The 17,108-nt window shown below is 38.8% G+C and overlaps 1 protein-coding gene across 2 annotated transcripts in view; it reads right to left on the bottom strand.

The window, feature by feature from the left end:
- Positions 1–17,108, bottom strand: part of LOC110583104 (cytochrome b5 reductase 4) — an 84,665-nt gene that overhangs the window by 64,109 nt on the left and 3,448 nt on the right. For both annotated transcript variants that reach the window (XM_044917325.1, XM_044917326.1), the window contains exon 2: positions 15,935–16,088. In XM_044917325.1, coding sequence (XP_044773260.1) covers positions 15,935–16,088 — 154 coding nt within the window. The remainder of the gene's footprint in view (positions 1–15,934; positions 16,089–17,108) is intronic.

Genomic DNA, 17,108 nt, shown 5'->3' on the forward strand with positions numbered 1-17,108 from the left:
CTGAATAATATTCCATGTATGGATAGAGCACACGTTTATCTGTTCATCAGTTTATTGACATTTAAGTTGTTTCCACTTTGGGGTTATTAGGAATAATGCTGCTGTGAACATTCATGTAAACATTTTTGTGTGGACATATATTTTTATTTATTTCGAGTCTATACATAGAAGTAAATCTGCTGGATCATATACAATTTATGTTTAACCTTTTGAGGAACTGCCAGAATGTTTTCTATTCCCAGCAGCAATGTGGGAAGCTTCCAATTTCAGAGCACTCTTTTTCAGTCACCACTCCAACTTCCCATAGACAGAAAAAGCCTTTTCCCAACCACAGAACCTGAATCACTTATCTCAGATAACTGAACTCACAACTGGATTGCAGTAAGCTCCAAGTCGTTCTCAACCCCAGCTCTGTATCTGACACCACAATGTAAGCCGCAAGTGACATTTATACCTATTAATCCATCTCCCAGATGAGGCTCCCACAATTTTTCAGGTTAAGTAACTACATGTGAACTGTAACAGCCCACTGATAAGGAGTGAACTGCATCCCCATGGTTTGAGGCCACACACGCATTGATAATTTGTCATTTTCTTTGTTCTATTTTACGTCAGAGATTCTCAAAGCATGATCCAGAGCTTCCTGAGGGAGCTTAAAAGTCTTTTGGTGGGTGGTCCAAGGCCAAAACATTTTTGTAGTAATACTAACAAGATGTCATCTGCCTTTTTAAAAATCTTTCTTCCACAAGTGTATGAAGTGCAGAAGGTGACAAAAGCATACAACTGTCACCTATGAAGTCACACTTTAAAGATATTTGCCAAAATGTAAAACAATGCCACTTCTCTATTTTTTTTGTTTTGGAAAATACAGTTATTTTTCATAAAAAATATCTATTATTTGTGATAACATATGGTGAGTTTATTGTTTTTATTTTAAAGTTAATTTAAAAATATTCTTTAATGTCTTTTTTTTTTTTTAAGGTGGTTTTATTGGGGCACCTGGGTGGCTTAGTCAGTTGAACATCAGACTCTTTTTTTTTTTTTTAAGATTTTTTATTTATTTTTATTTGACAGAGAGACACAGCAAGAGAGGGAACACAAGCAGGGGGAGTGGGAGAGGGAGAAGCAGGCTTCCCGCAGAGCAGGGAGCCCAATGCGGGGCTCGATCCCAGGACCCTGGGATCATGACCTGAGCCGAAGGCAGACACTTAACGACTGAGCCACCCAGGGGCCCCGAACATCATACTCTTGATTTCAGCTCAGGTCATGATTGCAGGGTCATGAGATCGAGCCCCAAGTCGGGCTCCACACTCAGCATGGAGTTGGCTTGGGATCTTCTCCCTCCTCCTACTCACATGCTCGTGCGCTCTCTCTCTCACTCTCAAATAAATAAATAAATAAAATCTTGGTTTTATTAAAGCACAGTGACAGGACCTGTGGGCAGAAAGAGCTGCCTCTTCAAATTTCATAATTTTTATTTCTGAAAGGCAAAAACATCAATAGATAAAACCATCATAAACAAAAGCTCCTTGGGGGTCAACAATAATTTTTACAAGAGTAAAGAGATCTTAAAGCCAAAAAAGTTTGACAACTATTGCTGTAAGTATTTTCTGTACTCAAATTTTTGTAGTTTTATACAATTTTTATAATCAGATTCAAAATTAATTTTTGTTTAAAATTCAAACAGAAATTTAACTCTAAAGCCCCACATTATATTCACTCAACAAAAATTTATTTAATGCCTATCATGTACACGTCAAGTATTATGCAACTACATTGTAGTATTCGTATTTATTTCACTATTCACTACTGTTCATTTTGTTGGCTCTAAAATCAATGAAGGAAAAAAGGTGTGTACACACAATAAAATCATAGCATATTTCACTGTATTCAAATGTACAGGTCCATTTTTGCAAGGACTGTGACCACTTTGCCATCTTGTGTTCAGTAAAGAAATAGCACATTAATTTTAAGTCTACTGATATTTATCTACTTCTATCAACTGCTGAGACAGGGTGTTAAAACATGCAACAATAACTGTGGATTTTAATTCTACCTTTCAATACTATCAATGTTTGCTTCATGTATTTTGAAGCTTTGTTATAAAGCATAAACAGTCTTCATAATGAACTGACTCTTTTAACATTACGAAATGTCTTTATCTCTAGTAAGATTCTTTGTCTTTGGTAATATACTTTATCTAATATTAATACAGGCCAACCTTGTTATACTTACTGTCTAGATAGTATACATTTTCTTACACATATACTTTCATCCTATCTGTGTATTTATATTTAAAGTGTATCCCTTCTACAGAGCACCTAAATAGACATTTCTACAAAGACATACAAATGGCCAACAGACACATGAAAACATGCTCAACATCACTCGTCATCAGAAAAATGCAAATATCAAATCAAAACTACAATAAGAAATCATCTCACACCTGTCAGAATGGCTAAAATCAAAAACACAAGAAATAACAAGTGTTGGCAAGGATGTGGAAAAAAAGGAACCCTCATGCACTGTTGGTGGGAATACAAATTGGTGTAGCCACTCTGGAAAACAGTAGGAAGGTTCCTCAAAAAAAATTAAAAGTAGAAATACCATATAATCCAGTAATTCCACTACTGGGTATCTATCCAAAGAAAACAAAAACACTAATTTGAAAAGATATGTGCACCCCTACCTTTATTACAGCATTATTTACAATAGCCAAGATATGGAAGCAACCCAAGTGTCAATCGACTAATGAATGGATAAAGATGTGGTATATATACATATTGGCATATTAGTCAGCCACAAAAAAAAAGAATGAGATCTTGCCATTTGCAAAAACATGGATGAACCTAGAGGGTATTATGCTAAGTGAAATAAATCAGACAAATACCATATGATTTCACTCATATGTGGAATTTAAGAAACAAAACAAATGAACAAACAAAAAAAAGAGGCAAAAAAAAAACACCACAAAACAACCCTGACTCTTAAATACAGAGAATAAATTGGTGGTTGCCAGAGAGGAAGTGGATTGGGGGATGGGTGAATTAGATAAAGGGGATTAAGAGTACACATACAGTGTTGAGCAATGAGTAATGTATAGAATTGCTGAATCACTATATTATACATCTGAAACTAATATACCACTGTATGTAATTATACTTCAATTTTAGAAAAAAGAAACAAAGAAAAGGAATTGACCTAAGTAACTTTGGAAACCAATGTTTTGACTGGAAATGTAAAACCAAAGACAAATAATTATATAAAACACTGCAAAATAAACAAACAAAACCAAATAAATACAGTGTTTCTCTTCCTTATGACCATCATGTAGTTAGGTCCTGATGCACAATCACACAATCTGTATCTTTCAATTCAAATGACTGGTCCATTTACACTTAATTATTGATGTGACTGAATTTAGAGCTACCATTTTATCTAGTCTTCATCCTTACCCTCAAATTTTCTTTTTCTTCTTCCAAGTTTTCTATCTGTGTCTCTCTATTCCTCTCTCCCTGCCTTCTTTTGGGTTAACAAAATATTTTTAGAATTTCATTTTATCTATTGACTTTTTAGCTATACCTCCTCGCATTATTTTTAAAGTAATTGTTCTAGGGATATCTAGTATATATACCTAACTTTAACCAGTTTACTTGAGTTAATCCTATACCCAACTAAGTGCTGGACAGTAGAGTACCTTAGGATTTCAGGATTAAAAGCATTCGTCTCTTATACTCCTGAAAAGTTTCTAAAATGACTGTAAAAGATAAATAACACATAAAACCAAAAAGACACAGAAATCAGAAGAGACGACAGCAATAAAGTTCTGGAAGCCTGAAAGCCAAATGGATGAGTGAACATTCTTAGCAGAATGAAGAAAGGTGAAACAGACCCTGTGAAAGCTGGAGGGGAACCTATAAAAACCCAGTGTGTGCAAGAGAACCCATCCCCTCCACCCCTACCCGGCCAAAAGTGTAAGAATCAGAGATTCCAGGTAGTTCTGAAGTTAGGGGGCAGGAAGATCTTGAATTCAATTGAAGCAGCAATATGAGCCTTAAATCCCCTCCCCCATCCTACACTACCAAGCAACCAGCCCCTTCCCAACCCTGCAAGAAGTGCAGGCTTATTCTCTAGAGAGGATGAACCAGAGAAACATTATACCAAAGGAAACACACTTGGGAGTGGGGAGAGGCTTGAACTAAAATCCAGAAGCAAAAGCTTACATGTCAAAACATTAAGATCCACCTCCTACCACCACCATCCCAGCAGCTCCCATTTCCTAAATAACCCTCAGAACACTTATTTGCAGATGATGGGGAGGATTCCAGCCCAAAAGACTTGCATACAGTCGGCTGGGGACACCTGCCAGCGCAGCCAAACCAATGCATAAAAGAGTTCTGCCCACACACGGAGCTTCCATTTAGCTCTCTGGTCCATCACTCTCAAAATAAAAGGACAGACATTTGAAGAAAGCCTCTAAAATTAAGATTAGTATCTAAGCAACTTAAATTGCCAACCTCTGGTGCACAATTTTAAAAAGAAAAAGATGAAAAATGAGACCAGCACTGCCTCAGAGAAACTAGAAAAGAGCGAGGTAACAACTGTCGTGAATACAACTTGGAGCTTCTAACTCCACCAAACTACCTCAATGATGGTGAGTCCAATTTACAAAAGAGCCAAGACAATCTGAACTGAATGCCTCAGTTTGCATGGGAAAATTTAAATAGGATGTGATAAAGGCCTCTGTGCACTTCAGAACATCAACAGGGCATAATTATCAAAGATCATCTTATGTGACATTAGTATTAGGAAAAACAGCCCTGACATTTAACTAGGAAGTTGATTTAAAAGGAAATTGATCAGTAAAAGCATTAAAAATTAACCAACAGCCTGAGGAATCAGTTACACTCTAAATATTTTGAAAAAAAATCACAAACCTCTCCTAGGGAGAACAATAACAAAACATCATTAGCAACAGCCACATTTACTATATAGTTAAAGTGGATTTACAATTTATATCAATATTAAGCAAGAAACCCTCTCTCTAAAAGATTAGTTATCCCTATTCCATGGGATCATTTCCCTCTGTCTGCCTATGCCTTAGGTCTACCAGTGACAGCTACCAACCAGCACTTGACTGCCTTGCTATTAATTACTTGGGGGAGGGGGGAGCAAGTATGTCCTTGTGCTTTGGATTATTTCTTATTTTCCAAAATAAGTCAGCTGCAAAGATTAGCTCCAAGATATAATAATGAACTTCAGAAGTAGAAAACCATAAAAAATATTTGTTCCTACCCTTAACAAAAAGAAAAAGCCAGGGGCGCCTGGGTGACTCAGCTGGTTAAGTGTCTAACTTTGGCTCAGGTCATGATCTTAGGGTCCTGGGATGGGCCCCACCTCGAGCCCCACATCGGGCTCTGCGGTCAGCAGGGAGTCTGCTTGTCCCTCTCCCTCTGTCCCTCTCCCTGGTTGTGCTCTCTCTCTTTCTCTCTCTCAAATAAATGTTTTAAAAATAAAACAAAAAAAAAGAAAAAGCCAGACAATCCATAAAAACCATAAGTTTTTGAGCCCATCTGGAAAGTGAGGTCATAAGGCAACCGATAATCTAAACTCCAGAATGATAAGCCCCTCTCAGGAGGTGAGACTCATGAATTGTTTCATCTTTGATAGAGCACGGGAAGAAGAGACATTGCTATAAAAGAACTGAAGTTTTAACACTCTTTAAGGGCCAAATGTGCACGCATGCCAATTTAGAACCCTGAAGGCCTCCGACACAGGATTCTGTACCCACTCACAAATTGCTTTTTCACGGTTTCCCACCTCAAGAGATGCTCATGAGAAGTACAAGCAGGGCAGAGCTGAGAAAGTAATATTGCTGATACTGGTGTGTAATGCCTGCTCCAAGATATGAGGGTAAAGCAGGAGTACCAAGAAGTCTACGCACACTTTCAGACTGCCCAAACACAAGGTGATTATCAGCTACTGGTGGGGCAGAAGCAAGAAATTCATCCGTGCTTCAGACTGAACCCTCACATGCAGCAAAAGTTGTCCGTTTGCTTGGGAAGGTACAGTAAAGCCTCTCATTCTTGAGTTCCGGCATTGATACCAGGCAGAAGTTAGCTGCTGCTGGAAAGGGAAGGAAACACACATCCTCCTTCACTCCGGTCTGACATCAGGCAAATGCAAGATCAACACTGAGGGAGGGATAGAAAGCCCACTCATGCCCACACTCTGTGCTGATACAAAATAGAGCTCTTCTAGTGCTGGAAGAGAAGCAGGGCAAGGCAAAGCTCCACTGTCAGGAGGGGAGGAGGTTGGGGAGAGACAAAAAACCTGCCGGCATTCTAGATTTTGCACTGAGGATGAGGCAGAAGATAATTTCCACTAGGGAAGTGACACAAGCACTGAAAAAGTTCAGCCTCTGGGGCTCAAGTTCACAGGAGCCCCCTGAGACTGAGGCTCAAACAGGAAAATTGCAAAACCCCTTCTGCCTCCACCACAAGTCTTGCACCAAGTAACCAGCAAGAGCAGCTGGGAGCATGGAAGGAGACTCTACACAGCTATGTAAGTCAAGCTGTCAGCTAAGAGTGCAATAGGAACAAGGAGAAAATCCTCTACTGCTGCGGGAGCCACACAAACAAGTTAGCAGCAACCCACTCTGGGAGGAGTTTGATGTCTGCAGTATACTGATGGTAACAATAGCAACAATACACCCCAAAACCAGGGCGCCTGGGTGGCTCAGTTGGTTAAGCGACTGCCTTCGGCTCAGGTCATGATCCTGGAGTCCCGGGATCGAGTCCCACATCGGGCTCCCTGCTCAGCGGGGAGTCTGCTTCTCCCTCTCCCACTCCCCCATCTCATGTACTCTCTCTCTCTGTCTCATTCTCTCTCTCAAATAAAATCTTAAAAAAAAAAAAAATACACCCCAAAACCAGCTCAACTACTACCCAGACTGACTCAATCTAATTGTCTGCCAGAAAAAGTGTACTCGTTTCTAAGTGTAAATACCTCAGGTTTTACTGTGCACCTTATGCAATATGTGACATTCAATCAAACATTACAAGTCACACTGAAAAAAAAAAAAGACAAAAAACCCATTGTCAAGAGAGAAAAACAATAAAAAATAACAACCAGACTTGAAGATGGTGTATATGTTAGAACTATTATACAGGGATACTAAAATAACTATAATATCTTTTTTTATAGATTTTTATTTATTTATTTGACAGAGAGAGAGACAGCGAGAGAGGGAACACAAGCAGGGGGAGTGGGAGAGGGAGAAGCAGGCTTCTTGTGGAGCAGGGAGCCCGACGCGGGGCTCGATCCCCAGGACCCTGAAATCACGACCTGAGCCAAATGCAGACGCTTAATGACTGAGCCACCCAGGCACCCCTATAATTAATATCTTTAAAAAATTTGGCAGAAAATGTGGATGACATTTAACAGAGAGGAAATATCATCACAGAAACAGAAACTATAAAAAGGAGTTTAATGGAAATACTAATACATTTTAAAGTGGGGCTCAAAACTCAATAATGGACCATGAATCTATATAAGAAAACTATCCAGAAATAACAAAGTTTCAAACTGATTAAGGAACTCCAGGGGCCAATAATCTGGAAACATCAAATATCAAGTTCCTCAACTGGTTACTATTCTGTGAAATAATAAAACAATATCATGGTTTAAAACTCCTACACATACCAAAATATACAAATGATTCGAGGTACATTTACTGAACACTAACCAGGAGCCACGCCCTGTGCTGGAAGCTAGGGGTAGGGTTAGTATCCCCAAACTCAATTTAAATAGGAAAAATGTTAAAAATGGCCAAAAAATGTTATAGCTGTTCTAACAGAAGTCCAACACCAAGTGCTAAGGAAGAAAGCCCAGGGGAAGAAACACAGTCCAAGAGGGCCAAAGTCATGAGGAGATTAAAGGAAGAAACTGTTGGCAGAAAGAAAGCAAAGAACTGAAGGGTGTTAAATAGTGCTGGATGGGCAACTGCCCAAGGTCATGAGGAGGCTGGAGAGGACTGGTAAGAGCACACAGAGATGAGCCCTAGTTAAGAAAATATCTTAGAAAGAGTAATCTTTGAAAAGAGTGTGTCTTGGGTGTCTGGGTGGCTCAGAGGGTTAAGCATCTGCCTTTGGCTCAGGTCCTGGGATCAAGTCCTGCATCAGGCTCCCTGCTCCGCGGGGAGTCTGCTTCTCCCTCTGCCCCTAACCCTGCTCATGCTCTCATTCTCTCTCAAATAAATAAATAAAATCTTAAAAAAAAAAAAAGTGTCTTTCTAATACAAGAGGAGAGAAGAAAGAAAACAGAAATCACTAACTTTAAGCACCTTCTACTGATGGTGAACACCTCCACATGTGCACGTGATCTCTCTCTCACACAATCACACCACCCAGCCTCTGCACGTGCTTCTTCCCAGAGCCTAGAGTGCCATTCCCATTCCTCTTCGCCTAGTTAACTCTCATTTAGCTTTCAGATCTCAGCTCCATCTCTGTAGTCCTCACTCAGCACAGCGTACCTCTCCTTCACAATACTTGTCAGACCTGATTAATGCTTTGTGCTGCCCACTGCATTGTAAATTCCCTAAAATCAAAAGCCATCTCTGTTTTATATTTCCATGTTATCCCCAGAACCTGGGAGAGAACATGATAAGAAATATTGATTAAATGGGTGAACCAAGATAGAGGAAAAGTTCAAAACTATCTTCTCTATTTTTTATGAATGACAACTACACACGGGTAACAAAAAAAGCAAAAGCTATGTTTCATTAAATTACTAGAAATAAAAACTGTCCCAGAAGGATATCCTATATGATTGTTAATTAACATAAAAAAGAACTACAAGTAATAGGCACCCCATGGTAATTTCTTAATGAATTAATTTACGTATGGCACTCAAAATAAATAACACACAAATGCTAAACCAGGATTCAATCCAGAGTTGAATATAATAAAACAGGAGAAAGTATACTGTAATAGTTTAAGCTTAAAAGCTTAGAATGGGGTAATTCAAGAATATAACAAGAGTAACTACAAATTATCGCCATAAATATATTGATGCCAATACTGCAGGAAAAAGAGTCTTAAAATAGCCACCTTCCTAACTATGATAGGAGTAGAAATTAATGAAACAGAAAATGGACAAGCAACAAAAATCAAAAACAAAAGTTAATAAAATTGATAAACTTCTAGTAAGACTGATCAAGAAAAAAAAAGAAGCCAAAAATTAGCAGTATCTGGACCTGCAACAGGGTATATCACTATAGAACTAAAGACACTAAAGATGTAATAAGGGAATGTTGTAAACAACTTTATATCAATATGGTCAATAACTGAGATTAAAATGAACAAATTCACTGAGAAAACATAACTTGCAAAAATTGGCATAAGAACAAAAGAAAATTTGAATAGCCTATATCTTTTTTTAAAATTAAATTTATTATCAAAAACATTCCCACAAAGAAAAAAATTTCAAAACATTGGCTGAAGTTTGTAAAATGCTGTGTCAACCAAACAAAACCCCTGTGGGTCAGATGAGGCCCCAAAACCACCCGTTCTCTTTCTCTACCGAATTTTTAGTGGATGAGAGGGAGGGACAGAAAGAAGAAAACTTAAAAACAAAAACAAAAGCAAGGAAAAGACTGACAATTTAGGAGATAATGACAGTAAAAGCAAATCGTCTTGGATGTCAGCAGGATAGAATGAATAAAATCGACAAGGATGAGATTATCTGCATTTCAGAGTGGAGAACAGGCAATGTGAAAACCTACAGATCAGATTAGAAATGAGTGAGTAAGGGGAAATGTAGCTGTAAAAAAATGTTGATTTGTATTTCCTAAGCAAGCAAGCAATAGCAGAAGAGAGGTGTTCAGAAATCTGCTGCCGAGAAGTAATGAGGACCATACACAAAGTGGACTGTGTACAGAAGAGCTGAGCTACCTGTAATAATAGTACATTATTGTTCAGATACACCCTGTACAGCTATGACAATACATTTCATTATAAATTAAAAAGTTAGTCCCAAATTTGAAAAGCTGTTCTTAGAAGAAAAAAGTTTCTCTGCTAGAGACAAATAATATCGCAGTTTCTCAAAATAAAAGTGAAGCAAGGAGCTAAGGGGACCTAAAGAAAAGAGCTTACTGTTGGAAAAATCAGCTCTGTTCTTGGTGGACTTGAATCTAACCCAAAAAGTATAAAACTTACTTTATTTCTGGAGTATAAATAAAAAACAGCCTAGTCGATTCTCTTTTCTCCCAGCAATTATGTTCTCCAAAGTCACTGTGAACACTGAATTAGCAAATACTGAACCACTGTTCCTTGGGGAAAAGGCAGCGTTAGGTTCCTGTAAGCCTCTGGTCACATTTTTGTCAAATAATACATAACCGTGGTGCTTAAGGTGTATTTCTGTTTAAAGACACCTTAGTCAATATGTATTGCTGCTTCATGAGCATTTAATTCACAGCAACAGCACAGAACTCATGCCGGAACAAAGCTTATCTAACATACATATTTTCTCTGTGAGGCACATCATAGCCTTCAGCACTATGCTTGGGGGCCACTTTAAACCAAAACACCAACAAAAAGCACAAAATATGAAAAACATGGCACTAAAAAGACCTCAAGAAAGACACATCTTTACATGTATGAGAGCAGAAATCGGAAGGCAGAGCATCGCCTTCTTAACCTCAAGTAGGAATGTGTGCTTGGGCCAAACACATTCTTCCCTGCGCTGCTCATGTCTGCAAAGGACTATGAAAGCACTGTTGAGTATTGATTTCTGGGGTTATAAAGCAATTTTAGTGAGTAGGCAAATTTGCAAATTTGCAATTCACGAATAATGAGGATTGACTGTATGCACAAAAATTTACACTACCATCCTACAAAGTAAAATTTAAAAAACGTTTACTGTAAATATATCTAGAAATCTAGGAAGCTGGACTAGAAATATAATAGGACTAAATACTACTTCTCAGACTCAATTTACCAAGATTTTCTTCTTTTTTTTTTTAAGATTTTTTTATTTATTTGAAACAGAGAGCAGAGCGAGTGAGAGAGAACACGAGTGGGGGGAGGGGCAGAGGGAGAGGGAGAGGGAGAAGCGGGCTCCTTGCTGAGCAGAGAGCTCGATGTGGGGCTCGATCCCAGGACCCTGGGATCATGACCTGAGCTGAAGGCAGATGCTTAACTGACTAAGCCACCCAGGTTCTCCTCTTTTATTTTTTTAAAAGAGAGAGAGAGAGAGTGCATGGTGGGGAGGGGCAGAGGGGAAGGGAGGGAGAGAATCCCAAGCAGGTTCCACACCCAGCATGGAGCAGAGGCAGGGCTCCATCCCAGGATCCCGAGATCATGACCTGAGCTGAAATCAAGAGCTGGACACTCAACCGACTGAGCCACCCAGGTGCCCCAAGATATTCTAAATACTAATGAAACACAAAAGGTATGGACCCATTTGAAGTCACTTTTACAGTGATCTCAAGCAGGCCTCTTCAATTTACTAGTGTAAGATAATCAGCATTAGGAGAAATCAAAGCATGTTTATTTCTAAGTTATAAATGAAATCCATTAAATCCCTTATGAGCAACTTAATGTGATAAATTTTTAAAATTTTATTTATTTATTTATTTATTTGAGAGAGAGAGGGCACATGCTCAGACTTCCCGCTGAGCAGAGAGCCCAACCCAGGGTCTTAATCTCAGGACCCTGCGATCATGACCTGAACCAAAACCAAGACTCAGACTCGTAACTGACTGAGCCACCCAGGTGCCCCAAATCCCATCAATTTTTTTTAACAGAGCAGCCAGTCTACTGGTAATCAACTTTTTCTAAATACCATTCATTCAAATGAGTGTTACTGAGTATACACTCACCCTCACTCTCACTGAGATCAAAGGCTGTATACCATACTGCCAAAAAATGATTTCATGACTTAATATATCATTACCCACACTGACTACATCCTACAATAAAACATACCACAGGGGAAACAAAGTCTGATCTAAGCTCTACGGAGCTTTCACAGATGAGTGATTCAGATGTTTGCTCAAAGTTTCATATGTTTGTAAATCACCTTTAGTTCTCAAGAAACAGCAATAACGGAGAAAACTACAAAAGTTTGCATTAATGGTAAATTCAACAAGATTTTTAAAAAAGCATTATCACTCCTATCCGTTCCTTCAACGCTCTAATTACCTCCTACTCCATTACAGTAATTACATACTTCACAGAAAATGGTGATTAAGTGAACTGCTGCCAGCCAAGTGTTCTTTTCATACCATCATTTTTAGGAATGTAACTGGACTCAACACACCTGAACATGTGCATAAATACTGATATATACTCAAAAAAAGAAAATAATTCCCATAATATTAGCCATAAAAACCCATACCAAAGGTATATTTTCTAAGATTTCTTAAAAAAAAATACTAAAACTAATTGTGTCTACCTTAACCTGATCAGCTGAAATTGGAACAGATCTAAATATGGGGCAATTGTTAGACAAATGAAGAATTTAATATTTTATCAAGGGGTGAAAAATGATACCATGATACCATGTTTCCCTATGGTACAGCTTTGATTAAAAATTGGGCCCAAGCATTATCTCTGACATTCAAAGCTAAATTTGGCATACATTCCCCTTTTAAGAAGATATCATTTATATTTTAAATTAGAACAATAAGAAAAAGACAATAACATTTAGTCACACGCTTACTTTAAATTATAACTATCTCAGAAATTACCAGTAATCTGTTTAATTTGTTTGTCTCACATTCATCCTACTTTCTACTGTCTTTGTCAACATCCTGGTTCCCCTAATACCACCTGAACTTCTGTAACGAGCTAAATGTTTTTTGTCCCATTTAATTCACTACACCCACCACCAGACTAATGTTTCCAAGGCATACTCTGATCACAATGTCCCCACATTCATATACCTCTTAGAGCTCATACTGCCATCTAAATTAAGGACACATTTCTCAGCCTGGCTTTCAAGGTCCTTTACGATCTGACCTAGCATACCTTTCTAGTCTTCTTTATAACTGTCCAACAGTTAACCTAAGTTACAGAATGTTTCTCAAGCCTTTCTGCATCTGTAGGTTAGGCTTTTCCCTCCACTTTGATGTACTTCCTCCTTATTTTCTGATGAAAACCTGTCCCCGGGCGCCTGGGTGGCTCAGTTGGTTAAGCGACTGCCTTTGGCTCAGGTCATGATCCTGGAGTCCCAGGATCAAGTCCCACGTCGGGCTCCCTGCTCAGCGGGGAGCCTGCTTCTCCCTCTGACCCTCCCCCCTCTCATGCTCTCTCTTCTCTCTCTCATTCTCTCTCTCAAATAAATAAATAAAATCTTTAAAAAAAAAAAAAAAGAAAACCTGTCCTCAGCTTCTAAGCTATCACTACCACAACAGTGTCCCTGATTTTTCTAACCCACATGTCTCCCTCCCTCCAATCTGATGTCACTTTCTTTATAGCTTCTTATGGCACTTCACTCAGATGTGTCCACCTGTCAGTCATTTATCCTCTCCTACTAGAGGGGAAGCTCAAAGAGCACCACCTAAATTGAGTGCTCTTGATAATAAAAACTGAACTTGTCAAAAAGGGAAAAAAAAAAGACACACTTAACTTTTTGCAAAGGGGAAAAAAGCCTTATTACTAACAGAGTAACAGAGACTTTAAACAAATTTATCCTTAAATCGACAACCTTACCAGAAAGAGGTGCCATGCATTCAATCCTTATAGGAGATATATAACTGGGAGCAGTGTACATATTACTTTTGAAACATAGCACACTAGTCCCTTATCTCCATCAATACACCAAATGAATAATGAAGTGTGAATGTGTTATATTAATGCCTCATTGATCTAACATAACTAAGACACAAAGGGTTCACATAAGTGAGTTTTCTGGAGAAGTGGCTGTAGAAACAGAACTCACACGCCTACAGCCTGGACCAGCTGAGAGATTCTCCTGCACACTGACCTCCACTTCACCCAGTCTAGCAGAAAACACTCAGGCAGAGTGTGGCGGTCATTATACTTACACCTGGTAAAACAGGTGGGCAGCATGGACAAAGAGCAAGGAGGGTATTCAAAACCCTATAGAATGGCAAAAGGAGGGGCGCCTGGGTGGCTCAGTCAGTTAAGTGGCCAACTCTGGATTTTGGCTCAGGCCATGATCTCAGGGTCATGAGATGGCACCCCATGTCAGGCTCCACGCTCAGCGGTGAGTCTGTCTCTTTCCCTCTCCCTCTGCCCCTCCCCCCCCGTGCACACGCATGCGCGCTCTCGCTCTTTCTCTCAAATAAATTTTTTAAAATTTTTTAAAAATAAATAAAATAAAATGGCAAAAGGAGTTTTTTGCATCTAGCAGAATCCTCATTCCAGCTTATGGGTACTATCCACAGCTGTATTTCCCTGAGAAACTTTGGGGAGTTGAGCAGCTGTTCTGTCTCAGAACAAGCTATGTCATCACCTGCTGAAGAGTCCACCCCCTTTGCCACTGAAAAAAATTTCACACTCTAACTGTGTCTGTTATGGGTTGAACTGCATAACCCCCAAATTCATATGTTGAAGTCCTACCCACCAATACTTCAGAACATGACCTATTTGGATATAGGGTCAATGCAGATATAATTAGATGAGGTCATTCTAGAGTAGGTAGGGTCCTAATCTAATATGACTGGGGTCCTTGTAAAAATAGGAAATTTGGACCCAAACAAGTACACAGGGAGAATGCAATGTGAAGCTGAAGTGAGACTGGGGTGATGCTTCTACAAGCCAAGCAACTTCAAAGATTGGTAGCAAACCAGCAGAAGCTAGGTGAGAGACACAGACATTTTTCTTTTTCACAGCCTTATGAAAAAGGCACCTTGATCTCAGACTTCAACCTCCAGAATGGTGGGACAATAATTATCTGTAGTTTAAGCCACCTAGTTTGTGCTATTTTGTTTGGGTATCCCTAGCAAACTGATATCTTTCCATTTATCACATCACCAATCTACTATGATAACCACACAGCTCTTTAAGTAACAACTTTTTAAAAATGTTAAGCGAATTCATTCAATAAAAAACACATATTGATGATGTCTATGTGCCAGGCACCAAGGACAGAACAGTATGACTGACACGACATGGTCTCTGCCCTCATACAGGTCACAGTGTAATCAGGATAACTGACAATATACCGTAACTATACAATGATAAAATTACAATTGTGTAACAACAATGACTAACAAGCCGACACTTTAAAGATAGTGGGCATATTTAACCATGTCTGGATGGCTCAATGACATTGCTCCGGAAGCCCACTGTACATTCCCATGCCCTTTACTGCTTTCGTTCCCCTCTGAGATGCGAGGTTGTTGATTACCATGAGGTCTGCTTTTATCAGCCACTCTCCTGTATCTCTGCTCACTCTCTCCAACCCACTCATTTCTAGTTTGGTGCTTCTAATTTGCTATGGGCTACAAAAATCAGGTCATTAATATTGCTAAGAAATTTACATTAATAAAAATTGCTTCATGTGAGAACTTAAGATTTGGCTTAAACACAGGCTTTCTGATTTACTTTCGATTCTCAGAGACATTTTTTCTGGCAGAACAATTTCTCCCATTCAAAGCGATTCTGTTATAAGGCACTAAGGTGGGACATGATTATATATAAGCTAGAGTGTTACTGAATAACCACCCAGCAAACACTTGCTTTCTTTCTAAGGGAGTACAGTGTGGGTATGCTATGTAAACAGTTACCTAAGAAAGAAATACTGTTGAAATTCAGAATTATATACTTTGTAGTCCAGCATAAGGCATATTTTTGTTATCTACTTGTGAATCATATCACCAAATAACAGGACCATGAGGTCATATGACATTACAACTGGAAAGCCCAGCCAAAACTTTTTGCAGTACGTAATAAATACCACGTACCTCTTATGCATATCCAACAATCGTCTTTTTTGTTGTGTTTTTTAAGTTCTTCTTCAGTTACTTCAATTAACCTGCCTCTTAATCCCGTTAGATCCTTGCCACTTTTGGTGAGGCGAATCCAATCCATAAGACTTCTGCCCTGTTTTAGAGGGACCTAAAAAAGGAACAGAGAATTCAATGTGGCTTCTTTGAGTCAGCTGCTTCTCCCTGCCCCACCTGCTGCTTCTCCGCAGGCTGCACACTACTCTTACTGTTTCAAAAAGAGAAGAAAACTCAAATCTAACAATTCTACGATTTTTTTTTTTTTACAGCTTTAGGTGGTTGTCAAAATCATCTCTGCTGTATTAGAATTATAAATAGAACAATATAAAATACATGAACTATGAGGTAGGGCTTAGAAATTCTGTCACATAAACGTTCACCATTATGGTATCTAATAAAACAAGAACAGTATTGAATCTGGAGGCAGAAAACAAATTTTGGTCCTGGCTCTGCTCTGTCACTAATATGTTGGAGTCACTTACCAACTTGGACCAAAATTTCTTTCCCTTAAAAATCACAAGAGATTGAATAGAAGAAAATATAAATGGCCAGCTAAAGTTGATTTTCTGGATTGTCAATATACACAGAACATTAGAAATCACAAGGCAGCAATCTGTTTTCTAAGAATTCACTAAGAAACAAAAGTTCTCAAATAATGGAAAATAAAAAAAACTCTAACATTCTAGGGAAGGGTTTGGCAAACTGGCCCATGCCTGTTTCTGTATCACCCTGGAGCTTAGAATCATTTTCACACGTCGTGGTGCTGGTGGTGGTGAAGAGACTCAATTGTCATGTGGCCCTCAAAGCCAAAAATATTTATTATCTGGCCCTTTGCAGAAAGTCTGCCTACCCCTGCAAAGAAGATCTGGTAAAGGGATTGAGCTACTGTCTAAACTTGTATAACTAGTTTGTAATATAGTACCAGAGGAATGTTTAATGTAAAAGAAGGCACGTTCAAAGAAATATATTGCTACAGACTGAATGTTTGTGCCCCTCCAAAATTCAAGTTGAAATCCTAACCTCCAATGCGATGGTATTAGGAAGTAAGGTCTTTGGTAGGTGATTAAATCATAAAGGTAGAGCCTTCATGAATGCTACTAAAGCCCTCATTAAAAAGGCCTCAAAGAGCTCC

The sequence above is a fragment of the Neomonachus schauinslandi genome, chromosome 8, assembly GCF_002201575.2.
Source record: "Neomonachus schauinslandi chromosome 8, ASM220157v2, whole genome shotgun sequence".
In the NCBI taxonomy this organism is placed as follows: Eukaryota; Metazoa; Chordata; class Mammalia; order Carnivora; family Phocidae; genus Neomonachus; species Neomonachus schauinslandi.